General features: G+C 43.3%; 1 protein-coding gene across 1 annotated transcript in view; it reads left to right on the top strand.

Moving 5' to 3' along the window:
• Nucleotides 1-243: 243 nt before the first annotated feature.
• The window catches only part of LOC141108549 (ras-related protein Rab-7a-like), a 45,158-nt gene continuing 22,337 nt past the window's right edge, over nucleotides 244-23,064 (top strand). Inside the window, exons 1-2 of the mRNA XM_073600253.1 lie at nucleotides 244-399; nucleotides 16,725-16,821. Coding sequence (XP_073456354.1) covers nucleotides 16,775-16,821 — 47 coding nt within the window. The 5' untranslated portion in view covers nucleotides 244-399; nucleotides 16,725-16,774. The remainder of the gene's footprint in view (nucleotides 400-16,724; nucleotides 16,822-23,064) is intronic.

Raw genomic sequence — 23,064 nt, 5'->3', positions numbered from 1 at the left:
AGGTCCAAAATGGGCACAAGTTTGTAGAGAGGGAATTGGATACAAAAAAATGATCTGTCCTCAAATAAAATCTTTTTCCAATATTTCGTGTCACATAGCATTCCTAAAAACCTGTCATCTCTGTGTCACCAAGCCATTACCTGGGTTAAGCAGGTTTCATTTTTCATTCAGTAATTGCATCTGGCTGTACATGTGTTAAAGGCTTTTGTGTGTTTTTTTTTTTTTAAATCACCTTAAGGGGAAGAGGCACCTCCCTGAGCTTAGTGGCAGCCCGCTCCTCCTCTCACATGCTCAGGAACCAGGAACTCTATTACTCAGCATGAGGTTTTCCAGTTATTCTGCCTACAGGAATCGTCCCACACAAAAAAACTTTCTGCACTCTCCGGAGACGCATACAAGGTAGGTACTGCAGTGCGATTGGCGCTGGGCTGCAAGATCTCAGAAACATTCCTTGCAAGCTTTGACATTTGCAGGACTTTTATTTTATTGTATTTTAAATATATATATAGAATAAAGCGCCCTGCAGACATTTAGAAGAGAAGTGTCTGCAGGTTCAGATGACATTCTGGGGGAAAAAAAAAAAAAAATGACAGTCACAGATTTAGAGGTGTCTACAGGTTGCCTGAACTTATATGCTTATTTGATAGAAGTCTGCTATTTTATGTTTTTGGATCAAAAGATTTAGAACACTCAGATCAGGTACCAACATTTGACTGCCCACTGAGATCTATGGATAGCTTCACCCTGGATTACCGGGAAGATATGGATTTTTTTTTTTTGTTTTTTGTTTTTCTTTTAGAAATCGATTTATATTTACCATCCTGTTTAGATAAGGGTTGGCCACTTGTCCCAGTGTGTTCCGTCTAATGCCTGCTGTTTACTTTGTACTGCAGGCATATGATCATGTATCAAACACTGCTCACCTACTCTGCGCTGGGCTGTGTGACGTCTGTCGGTGATTATACACTTCATGTAGTATGCTTTTCCACTGTACAGTTTGTCTCCCCCACCCAATCCAAAAAGGTAAAGCTTCAGCCCTGAAAGTATTTGCCCCCTTAATGAGCAGGCCATCTTTTTGCGATACGGCACTGTGTCGCTTTAAGTGACAATTGTGCGGTCGTGCGACGTCCTCCCCCCCCCCCCCCCCCCCACAAATAGAGATTTCTTTTGGTGGGATTTGATCACCTCTGCGGTTTTTTAATTTTGTGCTATAAACAAGAAAAAAGCGACAATTTTGAAAAAAAAATTTTTTTCACTTTTTGCTATAATAAATATCCAAAAAAAAATGAATAAAAACAAAATTTCTTCATTAGTTTAGGCCAATATATATTCTTCTACATATTTTTGGAAAAAAAAAAAAAAAAAAAAATCGCTTTAAGCATATATTGATTGGTTTGTGCAAAGGTTATAGCGTCTACAAAATAGGGGATAGATTTATGGCATTTTTATTTTACTAATAATAGCGGTGATCTGCTATGATTTTTTTTTTTTTTTTTTTTGCGGGACTGCAACATTGTGGCAGACAGATCGGACACTTTTTTGACACTTTTTTGGGATCGTTGGCATTAATACAGTGATCAGTGCTATAAAAATGCACTGATACTGTGTAAATGTCACTGGCAGGGAAGGGGTTAACATTAGGGGGCGATCAAGGGGTTAAACGTGTTCCCTCATGTGCGTTTCTAACTGCGGGAGGGATGGGACTGACTAGAGGAGGAGACATATCGCTGGTCCTAATTACTAGGAACAGACGCTCTGTCTCTCCTCCCCTGTCAGAACAGGGCTTTGTGTGTTTACATACACAAATCCCCGTTCTGGCTCTCGTGCCCACGATCGAGGGTGGCCGGCGGACATCGCGGCCGCGCAAATCGGGTCCCTCGCCGTGCAGCGGGCGCGTGCCTGCTATGGCTCTTAAAGGAGCTGACTTATAGGTACGGCGATTTGTGAGAACGAGCCGACCTGCTGCCGTATAATGACGGCGGCTGGTCGGTGAGCGGTTAAAACCAAAAGCGAAAAATGTTATTTATTGCAGCTATTTTGAGCCATGTGTGGCTGTCTCCATTCGACAGAAGTCAATCTAACAATTGACTTCTGTCAAATGTGCGACTGTGCAAGCACCGATCAGTGTGCAGTATTGTGAAAAAGTATCAAATAGAATGGGGGGGATTTACCAGGGTGGATTTGATTTAAATAAAGTCAATTTAGATCATAATTTTTAAAGAGCAACTGTCATCTCTGTCCCGGTGGCTCCTCCTCTGACCCACTGTTGACTCACCGACAATCCCATTCACTTTAATGGGAGGCCTGGTGATGCGGCAGTGACACAACAAGGTGAGGGACGTGGCAGCAGCAGGTGAGTGGATGCCCGCTAACAGGCGCTGCCATGATGGATCTGAAATGTAAGGACTTATTCTCGCTGGTAGTTAGAATCTTTAATATTTGCAAACAAAATGAAGGTCTCCTATTTAGAATAATAAGCTGTTAGGTTGGTAAAACAGCGATATTCAATCATACAGTTTGTAGTGTACATAGATTTGCAAAACAATGGGATAAAGGAATATTCCTGAGCTTTGTTTTATCTCCTGGTTACTGTGAAATTGTGTGAATGCATCAATGCAGTGCATGTTATCTCAGCTTGGATTCATTGAATGAGTTTATCAAAAATGTAAATATTGCAGAATATACAGCCTCGAGCTACATAACTAAGCTCCATTTCATGCGGAGTAAAAACTAAATTATTAATGTATATTAAATAAAAAAAAAAAAAAAAAAAAAAAACTATCTTTAGATTGATTTTTACTCCCAAAAACAATTTATTAAAATAAATTTGATAAAAATGCAAAAAAAAAATCTGATTTAAATAAAAAAAAATCTGATTAAAAAAATATCCAATTTTACAATTTTTTTTTTTTTTTTTTTAAATCATCAATTTTTATCCACCCTAAGATTTACTAAAACTGGAGCACTCAGAATCTGGTTCAGCTGTGCATCCATTGAAATAGTGCTGCTACTCCAAAATAGTCCTTAATGAGATGAGATGGAGACTCATGTGCTCGGATATCCCCAGTACTTAGGCATCTAAACTTCCAATCAAAGAGGAAAAAAAATCAATAATCATTAATAAGGGCTATGTAAGAGGATGAAACGTGCCAATAACTACAGGTATTGATTCCGTTTATTAGATGGATTCAATAAAATTGTATACGTGTTTTTTTTATTTTTGAGACATCGTGGTGCTGGCTTTTCTCTTTGATTGAACATCTGGTGCAGCTCTGCATGGTGGCCAATCCACTTCTATATTGAGCTTGTTCAATTAAGTTTTGACAATAAAACCTGGAAGCTGATTGGTCTCTATACAGAGCTGCACCAGGTTTTGCACTCTCCAGTTTTAGTAAATCTCCCCCAGTTTCTCAGCAGGGAAGATTCATCTATCCACCTTGCTTGTGTGGATGGAAGAATCCATTTGTGTTTTTCTTTGGTTGCTCTGTTTTAAAAAAAAAAAAAAAAAATCTATAGCTAGCTTTATATGCTGCAAAGCCAAGAGCCGGGAGCGTAGTACACATGTTACAGGAATGATTTGCTTCGCGGCTATGTTGTGTTTGGGGGCATTACTGCCTGCTGAACAAAACAAATTGAATGGGACCACCGCAACTGCCCCACAGCCACATGCAATGCACATGGTTTTGGCCAGGGTGGATATAAATCAATAATTTTTTTTTTATTTGAATCGATTTTTTTTTTTTTTTTTATTATCAAATTTATTTTTAACAAAATGCTTTTGGAGTAAAAATCTATCTAAAAATGGTTTTCTATTTAACCGCTTGCCGACCGCGCTATAGCCGAATGACGGCTGCAGCGCGGTCGGATAACTCTGGGAGGGCGTACTTTCACGTGCACCCGGGAACATCCGTGACCGCCAGGTCCTCTTATCACGGATCACGGTAAACGGCCGCTGGTAGCGGCCGTTTACCACATGATCCCTCCGTCAAATGATGGAGCGATCACTTGTAAACAAACCAGCGTCACGCCCGGTTCCTCTCTCACCGTACCTATTGGTACAGTGCGAGGGGAGAAATCAGTGGCAGCAGCGCTGTGGGCTGGATGTGTAGTGCCCACAGCGTTGATATGTGCCCATTCCAGCTATCCATGCTCAGCATACTCATCCATCCATCCAGCGATGCTCAGCCATCCATACTTGGCATACCCATCCACACTCAGCATACTTGTCTGTCCATCCATCCATGTTCACCCATCCATCCATACCCAGCTATCTATGCTCAGCATACCCATCCATACTCAGCATACTCATCCATCCATCGATGCTCAGCCATCCATACTCAGAATACTCATCCATCCATCCATCCATACTCAGCATACTCATCCATCCATCCATACTCATCCATCAATATTCAGCATGGTCAGCCATCCATCCATGCTCAGCCATCCCATCCACCCCCATCCATACCCAGCCATACTCAGCATACTCATCCATCCATCCATACTCATCCATCCATACTCAGCATACTCATCCATCAATATTCAGCATGCTCAGCCATCCATCCATGCTCAGCCATCCCATCCACTCCCATCCATACTCAGCCATACCCAGCCATCCCATCTATACCCAGTCATACTCAGCCATAGCCATCCTACTCAGCCGTACCCAGCCATCCCTATTCATGCTCATCCATGCCACATCAGTTATCATCCATGTTACTACAGTGCCTCACAAAAGTGTAATATCTAGTCAAATTAGATTTGAAACTTATGCCCCTAGAACACCTGACGGTGCTCCCTGCATGTTGAGCCTCTGTATGTGGCCACTCTGTGGAAGTCTCCTACATGTGGTATCGCCGTACTCAGGAGGAGTAGGAGAATCTATTTTGGGGTGTAATTTTTTCTATATACATGCTATGTGTTAGAAACATTGTGTAAATGGACAACGTTGTATAAAAAAAAAAAAAAAAAAAAAAAATGCGTTTTCATTTTCTTTACACATTTTCCAAAAACTTGTAGAAAAAAAAAAAAATGACATGTCCAAAAGACCCATTATGCCTCATAGATTATACATTGGGTTGTTTTCTTTCCAAAATGGGGTCATTTTTGGGGGCGTTTCCATTGTCCTGGTTCTCCAGGGCCTTAAAAAGTGTTATGCCCCGTAAACACGGTCGGATTTTCCGATGGAAAATGTGTGATAGGACCTTGTTGTCGGAAATTCCGACTGTGTGTAGGCTCCATCACACATTTTCCATTGGAATTTCCGACGCACAAAGTTTGAGAGCAGGCTATAAAATTTTCCGACAACAAAATCCGTTGTCGGAAATTCCAATCGTGTGTACACAAATCCGACGCACAAAGTGCCACGCATGCTCAGAATAAATAAAGAGATGAAAGCTATTGGCTACTGCCCCGTTCATAGTCCCGACGTACGTGCTTTACGGCACCGCGTTCAGAACGATCGGATTTTCCAACAACTTTGTACGACCGTGTGTATGCAAGACAAGTTTGAGCCAACATCCGTCTGAAAAAATCCATGGATTTTGTTGTCGGAATGTCCGATCAATGTCCAACCCTGTGTACGGGGCATAAGTCCGGCAATAAAGGGATCAAAATTAGGCAGGTTCATTTCGAACCAATTATTGGCAACCTGGTTGTATTGAAGTCGATCTATTGACTGACTTCAGCACAACCAGGCTGTTGGGTATTTCTTGTGCGATCGCTGCCGGTGGATGTAGCTGCCAGCAGTGATCAGTGTATTCTGACAGTGGGGCACACAATAGCACAGTGAAATGAATTCCCCCATCAATAACTGACTGGGGGAGTCAAGCTGTTTTCTTTCCTTTAACCACTTCAGCTCCAGAAGGTTTTACCCCCTTCATGACTAGGCCATTCTTTTTGCATTATTTTAACTGACAATTGCGCGGTTGTGCAACGTTGTACCCAAACAAAATTTAAATCCTTTTTTTCCCACAAATACAGTTTTCTTTTGGTGGTATTTGATCACCTCTGCGGTTTTTATTTTTTGCGCTATAAACAAAAAAAGAGCAACAATTTTGAAAAAAAAACAAAACATTTTTTACTTTCTGCTATAAAACATCCGATTAAAAAAAATGTAAACAATCAAATGTGTTTATCAATTTAGGCCAATGTTTATTCTGCTACATATTTTTGGTAAGAAAAAAAAAAAAAAATCACAATAGGCGTATATTGATTGGTTTGCGCAAAAGTTATCATGTCTACAAAATAGGGGATCATTTTATGGACTTTTTTTTTAGTGGGGCTGCGACATTGCAGCGGACAAATCTGACACTAAGTGACAGTGACACCAATACAGTGATCAATGCTTAAAAAAAATGCACTGTCACTGTATAAATGACACTAGCAGGGAAGGGCTTAACATCAGGAAGTGTGCTCCTAGGGAGTGCTTTCTAACTGTGGGGGGGAACGCTGACGCTGGAGGAAAACCAGAGATCCCTGTTTCTGCTTAGCAGAAAACACAAGACCTCCATTTTCCTCCCTTGCAGAACGGTGGTCTGCCTCGTTTACATAGGCAGATCGCCGCTCTGTCTCTCGTCTGAACGCCATCGCGGTGGCCGAACCCGCCGATTGGCTCCCGCTGTGTCCAATCACAGTGGGAGCGCGGCTCCAACGGCACGCGCGCCCCAGAGCTGATGACGTACTGTACGCGATTACGGGCCGCCCTGCCGCAGTACATGTACGTGGGGCAGTCCTTTAGTGGTTAGTCCATGGTTGAAGGGAAAAAAAAAAACGGAATAATCTACGTCTTGTTCATAAAGGAACCGATTGTTATAAAATGTTGGTCACCAGATACAAAATACACAAAGATTGCTTGTCAATTGTCTCTCCACCACCCCCAAGGACGCCCCCTGGCTGACCCTTATTAGGAGAGATTGGGAAAAATCAAACAACAAGGTGGATTTTCCAGCCAACTTCTTTTGTTCTCAGTGATAAGACTTTTACCAGGGGGTCTGCGCCATGCTTAGCGAGCACGCTCAGTGCAGACAAATGTCTACCACAATCATCCTTCACAATGATTTTTCAGCTGTCAGCCAATGTCCATTGGTGAAATAGCCTGCAATGCTGATCGAGAGGGGAAAATCCGACCAGGCGGTTGTACCCGAAGTTGATCAATCTCCCTGTCCATACATGTATCGGGATTCAGCTGGTCCCCATTGAACCAGACAAATTTCAGTCCATGTATGGCTGGCTTAACTCCATCTTTTGGATCATGTTACACCTGTGTTTAGGATGTAACATGGCGCAAATGGGCCACCCCCAGATCTGCGAATGAATAAACTACAAGTCCCATCTTACACCACAGCAGAATGACTTCTAGTCCTCAATAGAACACGAGCGCGGTGATTACCACACTCGTAGACCATTGACGCTTCCTCCAGCGCTCTAAATGAAAGTGCTACCTCGGTGTAGGCAGGGAGCTGGAGGAAGGGTCTAAATGTTTTTTTTTAGATTGGATAGAAAAAAGGAGGGTTATGACTCCTGCCAGCTTTTTTTTTTTTGCCTAGGCTAATGACCAGACAAGAAACAGGAAGTGGGCTGTATAAGGTACAGTGGAACCTTGGATTACGAGTAAAATCCGTTCCAGGAGAATGCTTGTAAGCCAAAGCGCTCGCATATCAAAGCAAGTTTCCCCATAGAAGTCAATGGAAGCGAAGATAATTGGTTCCACATTGACTTCTATTGTATGCAGTACCGCATGTGGCCAGAGGTGGTGGGGGCCGGAGAGGCTCGGAAACACTCAGGAACGGAGTATATCCGGGTGCATCCGAACGGCTCCAAGCGTCACCGGCGCCACCGCACCTCTGGCCAAATGTGGTACTGCACACCGCAGAGGCTTGAATCCTGCTCGTTTTGCGAGACAACACTCGCAAACCAAGTTTAGTTTTTTAAAAAAAATAATAGCTCTTATTGCGAAACGCTTGTTAACCGCATTGCTCGCAATCCGAGGTATTACTGTATTTACTAGCAGAATTTTTTTTTTTTACTATCCACAGTTAAAACAAGGGCAGGAAATTTAAAAATTTAATAGATGGAAAGTTGAAAAAATGACTGAAGTTCCGCTTTAAGGGCAGATGGATTCCCGGAAGTAAATTCTACATGAATCATTTGCCATTACTCAAGATGGCCACAGCCAGTAAAGCTAGGGTTTTTTTTTTTTTGTTTTGTTTTTTTTTTTTAAGTGATTTTTCAACAAAAAAAAGCATGGAGACATGGATGGATGGGGACGTTTACTTTGAATATTAAAAATGAATCAAATAGCGTTTTTGGTTTGTGGTGCTCATATGCAGTGAAGATTACGCTTTAAAGAAACTTATAGCGCGTTTATACACATTCACACGCGTTTTAGTGTTTTTTTTCTGCCAACAGACTCCTTTGTTAAATGCAAGTTATGTTTTTTTTTTTTTTTTCTGCCTCTAAATGCCCTGGTCTCTAAACACCTGTAAACTCCTATGTGCACATGGGCACATATGATACCATGGAGGGACATTTAGAGCTCAAGTGTGCCTGATAAAGCCGTGCATAACAACGCAATGCCTATCCATAGCTGAAATACCTGTTGGTGGACATAGCTGTTAAAGTGTTACTAAATCCACAACAGTAAAATCAGTCTGTATATGCAGTAAAGCATGATTGTTATACTCACTGTGGAACCTAAGGGGTTAATCCTCCACACTGTGTAAAAAGGCTGTTTGATCCTGTCTGCTCTGATCCTCTCCTTTTACTCCAATCAATCTGCTGATTGCCTTGGGGGCACTCTGCACATGCTCAGTTTGGTGTGTATTGCTGTATTGGGGGTGCATGTGATCAGCACAGGGCCAATCAGCACTGTCCAGACAGAGGGTCAGGGGTCCTGCAGCCTCATAGGACAATCCAGAGGAGAATGCAAACTCCTCCTCCAAGCTTTAACCAGACACTGATAGAAGTCATAAGACTGCAATATACTGCTGATGAGAAAAGGTTACTAAAATAATTGCATTTCCATGTTCTGTGTACTGTGGGAGACCAGATATAGTGAATGCAGGGTCCTGGGTTTAGTAACACTTTCATTTTTAAGAACATTCATTAAAGTTCTAATCATTAGTGGGGTCAAAATCAACATTCGCTTTCGTCCGCTCTGATGGGAAAATGTGAAATATCAGGGTAGAAATTTTTTCTCGAATGATGTATGTGGATTTTTTTTATATTTTCCATTCGTTCCAAAATTGAAAGTTAAAAGCAAATTACATTTTCTGAGTAGTTTTTGAACTATATTCATCAAGTCATTGAATGTACTGAGGATTTTTGTATCAATACTCGCAAGAAATGTTAGTTCAAAAAACTACTTGTGTAGAGCCAGCTTTACTTGGCTAAACATCAACATCACAGAACAAGTCCAGAAGAACGCAACAGATTACCACTAGATATGTCATGAAGGAGCAGAATAAAGGTTAGGAGGCCATAAACAGTAAGTAGGTAATCATGATGTCTAGGACCAGTGGTGGCCCATGCTGTATGGGCGCACGGGTGCCGCCCCCCCCCAATCCCTGCCGCCCCCCATCCATGCGCCCGGCCCCTTTGAGGAGGATGCCAGGTGCTTGGATTCCTATGGCAGGGGGTGTTTTTTTTTTTTTTTTTTTTTTTTAAAGCACCTGATTAGAGCCAGATGCTCTAATAGGTTTAAAAATAGGGTGGGCTCGGGGCGCAGACAGTGCCCCCCCCCGATCCCATACAATTGTGTGACCATAGCGAATGAATTTTCGCTATTTTCACACTAACATTCCAGCCGCCAATCAGGAGGCAGGTTGTGAGACCTGTTTCCCGATTGGCCAAAGTGTCAGGAGATCCTATTGGATGCCTAGCGCTTTGGAGCAAGAGAGAGGTGATGCAGGAGGAGCAGACAGCGTAGGAGAGGATGCCCCAGGCCTGGATCTGGTAGATTCAGACATGCAGGCAGCACGAGAGGGGGTGGGAGTTGTTAGTCCCGCGTCGCTTGCAGGGGGGTGTGGGGGTTGGCGTTTGTCAATCCTGCACCATAGGGGGAGGGGAGGGTGGTGGTGTGAGCTGTATACCCTGATCTGTGATGCTGGGGTTGTATACTCCTGACACTATAGGTGGAAGCAGGTGGTATACGGGGGACAAAGAGGGTGCATTATATAAAGGGTGGGGCTTAGGGAAATTGGGAGGAGTCAAAAAGGAAGGGCGGGGTCTGGTCCTCCCCATCCTAAAACTTCACCAGCCACCACTGTCTATGACTCTATACTAAGGACAAGGGGATCCATTAAAGTAGTATGTCCAAAGCTTTTTTGGCCATGCTTCTGTGGATCACAGAAGTGGTGGTAGTTCTGCACTCCTGTGATCTGTTTTCAGCCGACAGAGGACTGAAGCCCGCTGTCAGCTGACATCACAGAGCCTGTCCAGGCTCTGATAAGATCCCAACCATATGGTCCAGAAGTCCAGATCCACCCAGAAGACTGGCAGCTGGCTCATATATTTATATATATATATAAAATTTTTTTTTTTTAATCATGCCTACCTAGGTGGATGCAGCATCTGTCCCCCGTCGGCTCTAAGACTGAGAACTACGCGAGCAAAGACAGCTGATCGCTCGGTTCTTAGTGATCTGTAAGCGAGAGAGCTGGTGACTTTCGGTGCTGTGCCCCCACCCCCCACTGGAGCTCTGGGCTGTGGAAGGCGTGGGAATGCTGGCTCAGGGTCTGGGGTTGTGGGCGGATCCCCACTTTATTGTCATAATCTTGCCCCAAGCTGGACCAGTCTTGTTCACAGGGTGCACAGAATGAACTGCACTCCTGTGATCTACAGGAGAAGTACAGCCAAATGAGCTTTGGCTGTGCTTCTCCTTTTAATTGGTGTTAGCTGGCAATATTTGAGCAAGGTTATATATTTATTATTATTTATTGATTTTGTATCACAGCTATATAGATTACATATACACATTGCCTTGCAAGAGTATTCACCCCCCTTGGCTTTTTACCTATTTTGTTACATTACAGCCTTTAGTTCAATGTTTTTTGAATCTGAATTATATGTGATGGATTAGAACACAATAGTCTAAGTTGGTGAAGTAAAATTAGAAAAATACATACATAAAACTATTTTTCAGAAAAAAAAAAAAAAAACCACACTGCCATGAAGACCAAGGAACTCTCCAAACAAGTAAGGGACAATGTTGTTGAGAAGTACAAGTCAGGGTTAGGTTATAAAAAAAAATATCCAAATCTTTGATGATCCCTTGGAGCACCATCAAATCTATCATAACCAAATGGAAAGAACATGGCACAACAGCAAACCTGCCAAGAGACGGCCGCACACCAAAACTCACGGACCAGACAAGGAGGGCATTATTCAGAGAGGAGCACAGAGACCTAAGGTAACCCTGGAGGAGCTGCAGAGTTCCACAGCAGAGACTGGAGTATCTGTACATAGGACGACAATAAGCCGTACGCTCCATAGAGTTGGGCTTTATGGCAGAGTGCCCAGAAGAAAGTCATTACTCTCAGCAAAAAACAAAATGGCACGTTTGGAGTTTGCGAAAAGGTATGTGGGAGACTCCCAAAATATATGGAGGAAGGTGCTCAGGTCTGATGAGTCTAAAATTGAACTTTTTGGCCATCAAAGAAAACGCTATGTCTGGTGCAAACCCAACACATCACATCGCCCAAAGAACACCATCCCCACCGTGAAACATGGTGGTGGCAGCATCATGCTGTGGGGATGTTTTTCAGCAGTCGGGACTTGGTAACTGGTCAGAGTTGAGGGAAAGATGGATGGTGCTAAATACAGGGATATTCTTGAGCAAAACCTGTACTACTCTGTGTGTGATTTGAGGCTAGGACGGAGGTTCACCTTCCAGCAGGACAATAACCCCAAACACACTGCTAAAGCAACACTTGAGTGGTTTAAGGGGAAACATTTAAATGTGTTGGAATGGCCTAGGAAAGCCCAGACCTCAATCCAATAGAAAATCTGAGGTCAAACTTAAAGATTGCTGTTCACAAGTGCAAACCATCCAACTTGAAGGAGCTGGAGCAGTTTTACAAGGAGGAATGGGCAAAAATCCCAGTGGTAAGATGTGGCAAGCTCATAGAGACTTATCCAAAGTGACTTGGAGCTGTGATGGGCGCAAAAGGTGGCTCTACAAAGTATTGACTTTAGGGGGGTGAATAGTTATGCACATTGACTTTTTGTGTTATTTTGTCCTATTTGTTGTTTGCTACACAATAAAGAAAAAAAAAATCTTCAAAGTTGTGGGCATGTTCTCTAAATGAAAGAATGCAAATCCTCAAACAATCCATGTTAATTCCAGGTTGTGAGGCAACAAAACGTGAAAAATGATAAGGGGGGTGAATACTTTTGCAAGGCTGTGTGTGTGTGTGTGTGTGTGTGTGTGTGTGTGCGCATATACACACACACACACACACACACACACACACACACACACACATTTTTGTAATTTAACAATCCAACAAGGGTAATGAAATGCCCTCATACTGGGCACTGCAGTATTTATAGAAGAGCTGATGATTCACACCACACCGTGTGCGTTCAATGCAAGTGTGTTGACATGCACTCACATGCTGTCTTGCATGTGCAAAATGCACTGCAATCCTTGATTGATGTACATTTTGTTGCGTCACTAGCAAAAAATCCATATGAATTGTATTAGACACGGTTGTGCAAAAACAAACGCCTTGTTTCTTTTTACTGAAATTGGTTTTTGAGCGTAACATTAGCAAATGGATACTTCATGTGGAACTTTGGTCAGAAAATTAAAGCGGTTGTAACCCTAAAAATAAATAAATAAATAAAAATAAAATGTTCCTGTTTCTATAAAGCATGATCTATATTTGCAGTGTAATTTGTTGTACAATACCTGGTTGATCCTGCCTGTTCCTGTGTTCCCCTATGTGTACTGACTACGCTAATCGTGGATGCTGATCCACGATACTGTGGTCAGTTTATGTGCCTCCGTCATCCTGCTGTGTGTTCAGTCTCTCCCTCCATGTCTGCCTGTTGCGACGATCTTACTCGGAAGTGAGAAGGCACCTGGTTTTGACAGGTATCCGCTCCCCTTCCAAAGGGTGCCAAATGTGGCAGGGGAGGGGGGGTGAGCAAACACGCAGGGATTCCCCTTTGGGTGGAGCTCCGCTTTAAGCTGGCCATACATTATACAATTTTCTTATTCAATTTCTTTAAGCTTTACCTTCAACTATGTAGTGCAAGTGCCAGCCTGATTGCATACAAATTAAAAAGTGTTTTAGGTTTGGTAAATCTAAAGAAAAATTGTATAAGAGTATTGTATAATGTATGGCCAGCCTCACTCACGTTTGCATGGTTTCGCTTAAAAGCCTACTTGAACTTTCAGTTTAAATCCGCTAAATACATTGCAGGTGCATCAAAAAGTGTGCAAAGTACAGCTGAGTAGAAAAGCTCTTAGGGCTCATTTACACTTGTGATTGAGGGGAGAAAAAAAACAAGTGGTTGGGCTGCATTCTTACCCAGTGGCGAAGCAAGACATTCTTTCACCCGGGGCAAGGACTCAGTGTCAACCTCTCCTCCGGTGTGGATTAGGAGGGGCGCCGACAGAAAAGAAGACGTGAATTATTAAAGACCCCCTTCTGGGCTCTTTTTTTGTAGCTGCCCCTCCTAATTCACTGCAGAGTTGAGGGTTGAAATTTAATTCCTAAAGCACTGCTGCTTTTTTTTGGTGCTGTAAACAGTGTGATGATCTAAAGCGCACCTCACACTCCCCCCCTCCCCCTCAATGCAGCACACTGCAAAGAAAAACTGGAAGCTACCTGCACCCTGAGGCTCCATTTACACCTGGGCGTGTGCGATTGTGGGCAGAATTGTGCGATTCTGCCCACGATCCCAAAACACTGCGCAAAAATGACAAATCGCACAAGGCTTGTTCAGGTGCCATTCAATTTTAATGCCACCTAAATCGCAACACGCAAAGCTTGTCGCTCCAAAAAAGGAGACCCCGCCCCATGCCAATATAAGTAGTGGCACACCATGCACCCAGCATTAGAGTGGGAGAGAGAGCGTTGAGTGAACATTGGAAGAAGAACAGAGGGAGAAGGGGAGAAGACCCAGCAAAAGAGTGAGAAGATAGCGGAGAAGAACCGGCAGAGGCAGAAGAAGTCAACAGAGGAGGCAGAATAGCCGGAGAGAAGAGATAGGAAGAGATAACAGCTTTTTTTTTTTTTTTGGTGAATGGGTAGGGGTGCAATGTACCCCATACTGATTCACATAGGGTGGGGGGCCAGGATCTGGGGGCCCCCCTTGTTAAAGGGGGCTTCCAGATTCCGAAAAGCCCTCCCAACCGCAGACCCCAACAATCAACGGCCAGGGTTGTTGGGAAGAGGTCCTTGTCCTCATCAACATGGGGACAAGGTGCATTGGGGTGGGGGGGGCACAGAGCCCCCCTGCCCCAAAGCACCCCCCCCTTGTTGAGGGTATGTGGCCTAGTGCGGTTCAGGAGGGGGGCCTCGCTCATCCCCACCCCCTTTCCTGACCTGCCGAGCTGTGTGCTCGGATAAGGGTCTGGCATGGATTTTGGGGGGGGCCCCAACACCGTTTTTTTCAGCGTGGGGAGGGGGAACCCATGCAGTTTTTTTTTTTCCTTTTTTTTTTTTTTTTTTTTTTTTTTTTTTTACATCGTACGTGGTGTTCCCCCTAAAGATTCATACCAGACACAGTGCCTGCATTTATCGGGGATCAAAGTCGTATCCCTGTTCATTGAAGTAAGACTTCAAGTCGCAGGGCAAAGTCAGATCCAAAGTGGTACGACTGTCGTGTCGTACCAGTGTGAATCCGGCCTCAGGCTCTAATCATGTGCTTAAATAAAAAAAAAACATTGAAATCCATGCGTTCAGCACCCTGCATATAGATTAGGGGCCAGACGCATGGATTGGAGGGCGGCGCCCCTATTGGATGGGCCACCACTGCTCCTTGGATATGTGATGTTAGTATCCCAGGGGGCAGAAGGAAGATAATGAAACCTCATTCTCGCCTAGGCAAAAATGTAGATGGTATAGAAAAAAGAAAAGCAAAAAAAAAAAAAAAAAGGTAAATTTAAAAAAATTAATTCTAAAAAAAAAAAAAAAAAAAAAAATTTATAGAAAGGTTATTTTGAAAGTTGAGGGAGCGTTGGAATGGTGCAAAATGTCACTTTGGAGTGAAGGTCTACTTTGAATACAAACCCCAGTTTACTTTGCAAGAGCAAACGTTATTGTTGATCCTTTGGTGCTGTAGATATTGAGATTTCAGTGCACCAGCTGAGAAAATTAAACTGTTTATGCCGTGGCCCGTGAGCCTTAGGATATCCTCGAGGATGCCATGCAAACAGATTCCCTGGAATTGGATCGCAAGCTTTGTGCAGAGATTGTTACAAGAGCATAAGGATGTTAGGAAACCATATCATGAAAACATATATACAGTATTAAAGGCAGTACATACCAAGTAAGGCAAACAAAGTACCAAGTTGCAAAAAACAGGAGCAAAATCTGCACTCTGTAGTCCCTCTGTATACACCTTAACACCAACAAAAAACAAAACTAGACTTGGCAAATTTGTCTCCACATACATCTGCACCACCATTCTATGGCTTGCAGACAAACAGTCTATGACACAAGCTCCAGTGTTCCACAAAGGCCTCCTACTAAGCAATATTGGCATTGGCTCCTGCTGCCATCAAACTCAGTTAGCCAATCAGGAGAGAGAGGGGGTGGGGCCGAACCGCAGCTGTGTGCTTGAATGGACACATAGAGCAGCGGCTTGGCTCTGGTGCCCCCATAGCAAGCTGCTTGCTGTGGGGGCACGCAACAGGAGGGAGAGGCTAGGAGTATAGAAGAAGCACCCTGAGAAGAGGAGGATTGGGGCTGCTCTGTGCAAATCCACTGCACAGAGCAGGGGAGTATAACAACATGTTTGTTATTTTAATAGAAAAAAAAAAAAAAAAAGAGACTTCACAATCACTTTAAGGGCTTGTTTAGACTTGCAGTTGGGGTGCATTTAAAGCATGCGGTTGATCTGCACTTTAAGCATCCCCCAACCTCCCTACCTTAAAGGGTTAGTTCAGCTTTACAAAAAAAAAAAAAAAAAAAAACTGCCTAAGCAGGTAAGGCAGGCCATTAATTATGCAATTTTCTCATCAACAGAGTCATGGTTGATGGGGGAATTCCTCCCGCAGCGCTATTGTATTCTGCCGGCAGGGAGCATTCCTTGTTTAAGTATTGCAGCAAATTTACCTTGGCTTGCTAAGTTTGTGCCAAGTTTGACAGGCGGCACTGTCGCCCAATGATGTCAATGGGACTGCATCGCAAGCACAAGCCAAATACTTGGCTTATGGTTGCTACATGGTATTTCACTGCAAAATACTCCTTGGCTGAAAAAAAGATAAAAAAAAAAAAAAGAAAGTAAAATCAGAAAGCTGTATTGCGCCATGGATCGCTTTTCGTCAGGGGGGATGTGAATAAGAGGAGAGACAGATTGCCTCTTATTGCTGTTTCACCCTCTCTCAGCCTGAAGTTACAGGAGACTAGATGTTCAAATACTTAAACGATTATTATGTAAAATACAATCATTATTTTTTTTTAAGTTTAATCTGTAATTATTTAAAGTTATTGCACATACAAACCGTACAAAATAGATCCCCATTACTTACTCTTTTTCTCTCTTGCCAGATATTTTCCATAGGACTTTCAACTTATGTTGTTCCACCTGACATTGGGAGATGTTCTCAAGACAACACATCAAAATTCTTTTAGTTGGGAATGCGGGGTAAGTTTATTTCTTGTGCAGTACAAATGGTAATCTTTGTATTCTAGAAAAGCGGTCGTGCTGATCATGAGGGGTGATTTATTAAAACTGAAAAAGAAGGAAAGTCTGTGCTGTGCATTGCAAACACTCAGCCTGACCTGGGCTTGTAAGGGGACTTCTGATTGGCCAGGAGTTGGTGCCAAAATGTGCAAGTCCCCACCCCCGCCAATTCTTGGGTAAGACAGTGACCCACTAGCTTTTGCCACATTGTCCCCAAATGCTTCCCATAGGCCTACCCAGGACTTCCCGGGCCATGAGCCTTTTATATTTAAAAGAAAGTAATGTCCACACCAAAGATGTATTTTCTGCACTTTACTGTTCCTCTTCAGAAGATGGCCATGATTGACAGGTATAGGATGCCATACACAACAGTGGACATGGACTGTAGCAGTCATTTGTGAATGGAACGTAAAAGCCATCTTTCACTACCCCCTCTCCTCTCTTTGGGAGCACCAGCGTGTTGGGACCCATCTCCCATTATACTAGGTTCTGTAGAATTCTGCTCCACAAGGTGACGAATCCTGATTTGTCAGCTGAGATTAACAAGGTGCTTGCCGTTGTATACCAATCTCTCTCTCCGGGCCAGTTCACACCACATACAGTCCAGTGCGTTTTTTTTTTTTCTGCCTCAGAAACGCATGAAAAGTAAGTTATATGGTTTTCAATGGCATAGTTCACACCAGTGCGTTGCAGTTCCAGAAAAAAAAAAAAAGTACCACATGCTGCATTTTTCCTGCACTGGATTGTACTGGAACACTGTAAAACGCATCAAAAACGCACTGAAAAGGCAATGGGACACACATGTCCTTATACAAGGCTAAGAAAAAAAAAAAAAAAAAGAGGGGGAAAAATGCACTGCATCAAAAACACACTGGAACACATCAAAAATGCACCTGCAGAAAAGCATCCAGACTGCATTTCTATGGTGTGAACTGACCCTCCCAGCTCTGCCCAGCTGGGTACGCTCCCAGATGTTACTCTCACTCCCAGGTGTACTAGTACTCGTGTCAGAAAACACTTAGCTTGGCCTAAAATGCCCTTTCCTGCTCACGGTCCACTAAAGGCCCGATTCACACCTATGCAGGTTGCAGTTTGCACATTGTGGGTGCATTTTGCATTTTTCAATACATGCTTTTCATCCATTGAAGTCTATGGAACCAAAAACCAGAAAAAAGTCCCTGGCCCTTTCCATAAAATGCACAGATGTGAACATGACCCATAGGAAACCATGTTAAATAGACTGTAATGTGTTTCTGTAAAACTGAAAACGCACTAAAAAAAAATTCATAGGTGTGAACCAGACCTTAAAGTGGTTGTACAACCACTTTTACCTACAGGTAAGCCTATATTAAGGCTTACCCGTAGGTGCTTGAAATATCTCCTAAACCTCCACGGCTTAGTAGATATTTACTAAAAAGACGAGCGCCAAAGACTACAGCGCATGTGCCCTTTAGAAAGAGCACATCGTGCCGTTTCTAATAGGGGTCATGCCGTGACTGGTGGCTCCCGCACGCATGCGGGGGAGTGACGTCACGAGACTCTGGCCAGTCACAGAGCCGGAGTTTGCAGCCCTGGAAGGAAGAGGGGCGAAGATGGAAGCTCCATGCTCGTGGGGACAACTGGGACGTCGCGGGCTTCGGTGTCAGGTAAGTGACACATAATGGGCTAGTATGCGATGCATACTAGCCCATTAGGCTTTACCTTTGCAGGGAAATAAAGCGGAAGTAAAACCCACCAGGGTTTACTTCCTCTTTAAACCATAATTACAACTGGCAGTTCTGGGTGTCAAATGACCTCACCTGGAGTTCAGCCCCATGAAGTGCCTTGGCAATAGCTTACTACATCTACATGCTGTGGGGTGTTTGACCCCCATGCCTGCCTTTCTAGGCCCCTCCCCATTTTATATGGACCCTAACTCCACCCATTACATCACTACAGGAAGGCTTTGTCTAAAAAGGGGACCGAACGCTCAATTACAAAATTCCCTCTTGCCACATTATTTTGTGACAGAGCCACCTAGTGACAGACTAGCCAACTGTGCCTGCTTACATGTGATCTACGTGAGACAACTGCATAAAAAAAATTAAAAATTCAAAACAGAGATGGGGTGGGGGGAGGGTTGTGGAGAGTTCAATTTTTGCCTGGAACTCCGCTTTAAGCTGGAGGTGCTTGCGGGTCCAACCATGGCTCAAATATCAGCCAATTCAGCAGGGATCAGCTTGTAACAACATGTAACACTGCAAAAGTAGGAAGCAGAGCTTGAGCTTGTAATGAGAATGGATGGTGACCTCCATTTATTGTTATAAGCTATTCATAGCAACAAGTTTTTTAAAGTGTAACTAAAAGCAAACTTTTTTTTTTTGGTTTTGGATGGAGTGGAGAGGGATTAGAACACCTGTCAGGCTCCATTCACACCTGAGCGTAGTGATTTACTGGCATTTTTGGGTGTTTTTGCAGCATTTTAGAAGCGTTTTATAGCTTTAGGTGTTTTTGTTTAGCCAATAAAAAGCACTAGGAGAGGGAGAGGAAATTAGGGGTGGAGAAAGCAGCTGTTTAAACAGAAAACAATTGACAAAACGCTCGTAAAATGCTTAAGTCAGGTGACTTATGCCCCGTACACACGGTCGGCTTTGTTCGGACATTCCGACAACAAAATCCTAGGATTTTTTCCGACGGATGTTGGCTCAAACTTGTCTTGCATACACACGGTCACACAAAGTTGTCGGAAAATCCGATCGTTCTAAAACGCGGTGACGTAAAACACATACGTCGGGACTATAAACGGGGCAGTGCCCAATAGCTTTCATCTCTTTATTTATTCTGAGCATGCGTGGCACTTTGTCCGTCGGATTTGTGTACACACGATCGGAATTTCCGACAACGGATTTTGTTGTCGGAAAATTTTATAGCCTGCTCTCAAACTTTGTGTGTCGGAAAATCCGATGGAAAATGTGTGATGGAGCCCACACACGGTCGGAATTTCCGACAAGGTCCTATCACACATTTTCCGTCGGAAAATCCGATCGTGTGTACGGGGCATTAGACTTTTTATTGAAGTCTATGGGGCCAAAAAACGTAATCTGCCAAAAATAAGCTCATGTACTTTTTTTTTTTTGAGCGACAGGCATTTTGCTTCAGGCGAGAGAACGCTCAGATGTGAACAGTGGCCATTGAATTGAACAGGATTTGGCTTGTTGAGAGTTTTTAGATCTACAAGCTTCAAGCAGAAAATTGCTCAGGTGTGAACAGGTCCTTAGATTTTTATTGCCGTCTGTCCCCCCATTAGGGAAATTCACCCTCTCTATTTATTCTGTTTTGCCATTATCTGAAAGTAAAAGCAAATCCCAAAATTTTGGGTTGTCCCCAGAAAAGTAATAGAGGGCAAATCTTCCGATGAGGACACTAGATCTGGTGACCTGGAGGGCCCCAAGGGATTCCCATCATCTTCAGAGATTTCCTCTGGCTTCCTGTTTTGGCTATGGGACAGGAAGTGAAGGTCAGTCTCCCCAATGGGACAATGAAAACTGACAGGAGTTGTAACCCTCCCTTACTCTATCCAGAATGGAAAAACGTTTTGGCTCTAGTCCAACTGTTCTCTCCTAACCTATTGGTCATAAGTGTAGAGAGACACGTTGAAGCAAAATCACACAGAAAGGCTTAGTAACATGGATTTTTAACCTTACCATACATTATTGAATTTATATACATCAAGCTGGGTTTCTTTTACACATGTATATCTATAAGATTTTAGAGAGAGACCATACATTCCCTTTTAAGGAGGGTTGGTAAGCATACTAGAGTATGTACAGTGCATCCGGAAAGTATTCACAGCACTTTATTTTTTTTGCCCATTTTGTTATGTTATGACAACGTGAAAGAACTTTATTTGAAATCCTTTGCAAATTTATTAAAAATTAAAATCGAAAAAAATAAATAAATCCCATGTACATAAGTATGCACGGCCTTTGCTCAATACTTTGTTGAAGCACCAATTACATCCTCAAGTCTTTTTGAGTATGATGCTACAAGCTTGGCACACATATCTTTGGGCAGTTTCTCCCAGTCTTCATTGCAGGACCTCTCAAGCTCCATCGGGTTGGATAGGGAGAGTCGGTACACAGCTATTTTCAGATCTCTCCAGTGATGCTGCTCAATCGGGTTCAAATCTGGGCTCTGGCTGGGCCACTCAAGGACATTCACAGAGTTGTTTTGTAGCCACTTCTTTTGTTATCTTGGCTGTGTGCTTAGGGTCATTGTCCTGTTGGAAGACGAACCTTCGCCCCAGTCTGAGGTCCAGAGCGCTCTGGAGCAGGTTTTTCATCAATGATGTCTCATTGCTGCATTCATCTTTCCTTCGATCCCGACTAGTCTCCCAGTTCCTAAAAAAAAAAAAAAAAAAAACAAAAAAAAAAACAAAAAAACAAAAAACACAACCCCACAGCATGATGCTGCCACGACCATGCTTAACTGTTGGGATGGTATTGGCCAGGTGATGAGCGGTGCCTGGTTTCCTCCAGACATAACGCTTGCCACTCGGGCCAAAGAGTTCAATCTTTGTTTCATCAGACCAGAGAATTTTGTTTCTCATGGTCTGAGAGTCCTTCAGGTGCCTTTTGGCAAACTCCAGGTGGGCTGTCATGTTACTTTTACTGGGGAGTGGATTCTGTCTGGCCACTCTACCATAAAGACCTGATTGGTGGAGTGCTGCAGAGATGGTTGTTCTTCTTCTGGAAGGTTCTCCTCTCTCCACAGAGAAACGCTGGAGCTCTGTCAGTGTGACCATCGGGTTCTAGGTCACCTCCCTGGCTAAGTCCCTTCTCCCCCCAGGCGGCCTGCTCGAGGAAGGGTCCTGGTTGTTCTAAACTTCTTCCATTTACAGATGGAGGCCATTGTGCTCATTGGGACCTTCAATGTTGCAGAAATGTTTTATGTACCCTTTCCCAGATCTGTGCCTCGATACAATCCTGTCTCGGAGGTCTATGGACAATTTCTTGGACTTCATGGCTTGGTTTGTGCTCTGTCATGCACTGTTAACTGTGGGACCATATATAGACAGGTGTGTGCCTTTCCAAATAATGTCCAATCAATTTACCACAGATGGACTCCAATCAAGTTGTAGAAACATCTCAAAGATGATCAGTGGAAACAATGCACCTAAACTCCATTTTGAATGTCATGGCAAAGGCTGTGAATACTTACAGTGGGGAAAAATAATTATTTGATCCCCTGGAGATTTTGTAAGTTTGCCCACTTACAAAGAAATGAAGGCTCTATATAAATTTTTATCATAGGTGCATTTTAACCGATAGAGCTAGAATAGCAACCAAAAATCTCGAAAAATTACTATACAAATGTTATAAATTGAGTTGCAGTTCAGGGAGTAAAATAAGTATTTGATCTCCCAAGCAAAACATGACTTCGTACTTGGTGGAGAAACCTTTGTTGGCAAGCACAGAGTAGTGTAGTGTAGTTGGTTACCAGGTTTGCACACATCTCAGGAGGGATTTTGGTCCACTCTTCTTTACAGATCTTCTCTAAATTCTTCAGGTTTCTTGGCTGTCACTTGGCAACTTAGCTCCCTCTATACATTTTCTATAGGATTAAGGTCTGGAGACTGGCTAGGCCACTCCATGACCTTATTGTCCTTCTTGAGCCACTCCTTTGTTGCCTTGGCGGTATGTTTGGGGTCATTGTCATACTGGAAGACCCATCTTCAGTGTTCTGGCTGAGGGAAGAAGGTTTTCATGCAAGATTTTACAATACATGGCCCCGTCCATTGGCACCTGAATGTGGCAAAGTCGGCATGTACCTTTAGCAGAGAAACAGCCCCAAAGCATAAATGTTTCCACATCCATGCTTGACTGTAGGGATGGTGTTCTTAGGGTCATAATCAGCAGTTTTCTTTCTCGAAACAGGGCGAGTCGAGTTGATGCTAAAGAGCTTAATTTTGGTCTCATCTGACCACTGCACTTTCTCCTAATCCTTCTCTAAATCAAAACTTCAGAAGGGCCTGTACATGTGCCTTTTTGAGGAGGGGGACCTTGCGGGAGCTGCAGGATTTCAATACATGGTGGCGTATTGCGTTACCAATAGTTTGTTTGGTGACTGTGGTCCCAACTTCTTTAAGATCATTCACAAGCTCCTTCTGTGTAGTTCTAGGCTGATTTCTCACTTTTCTCATGATCATCCTTACCCCATGAGGGG

Source organism: Aquarana catesbeiana, linkage group LG09, assembly GCF_042186555.1.
Source record: "Aquarana catesbeiana isolate 2022-GZ linkage group LG09, ASM4218655v1, whole genome shotgun sequence".
In the NCBI taxonomy this organism is placed as follows: domain Eukaryota; kingdom Metazoa; phylum Chordata; class Amphibia; order Anura; family Ranidae; genus Aquarana; species Aquarana catesbeiana.
Note: the sequence above shows the minus strand (reverse complement) of the source record. Positions and strands in the feature narration are given on the sequence as shown.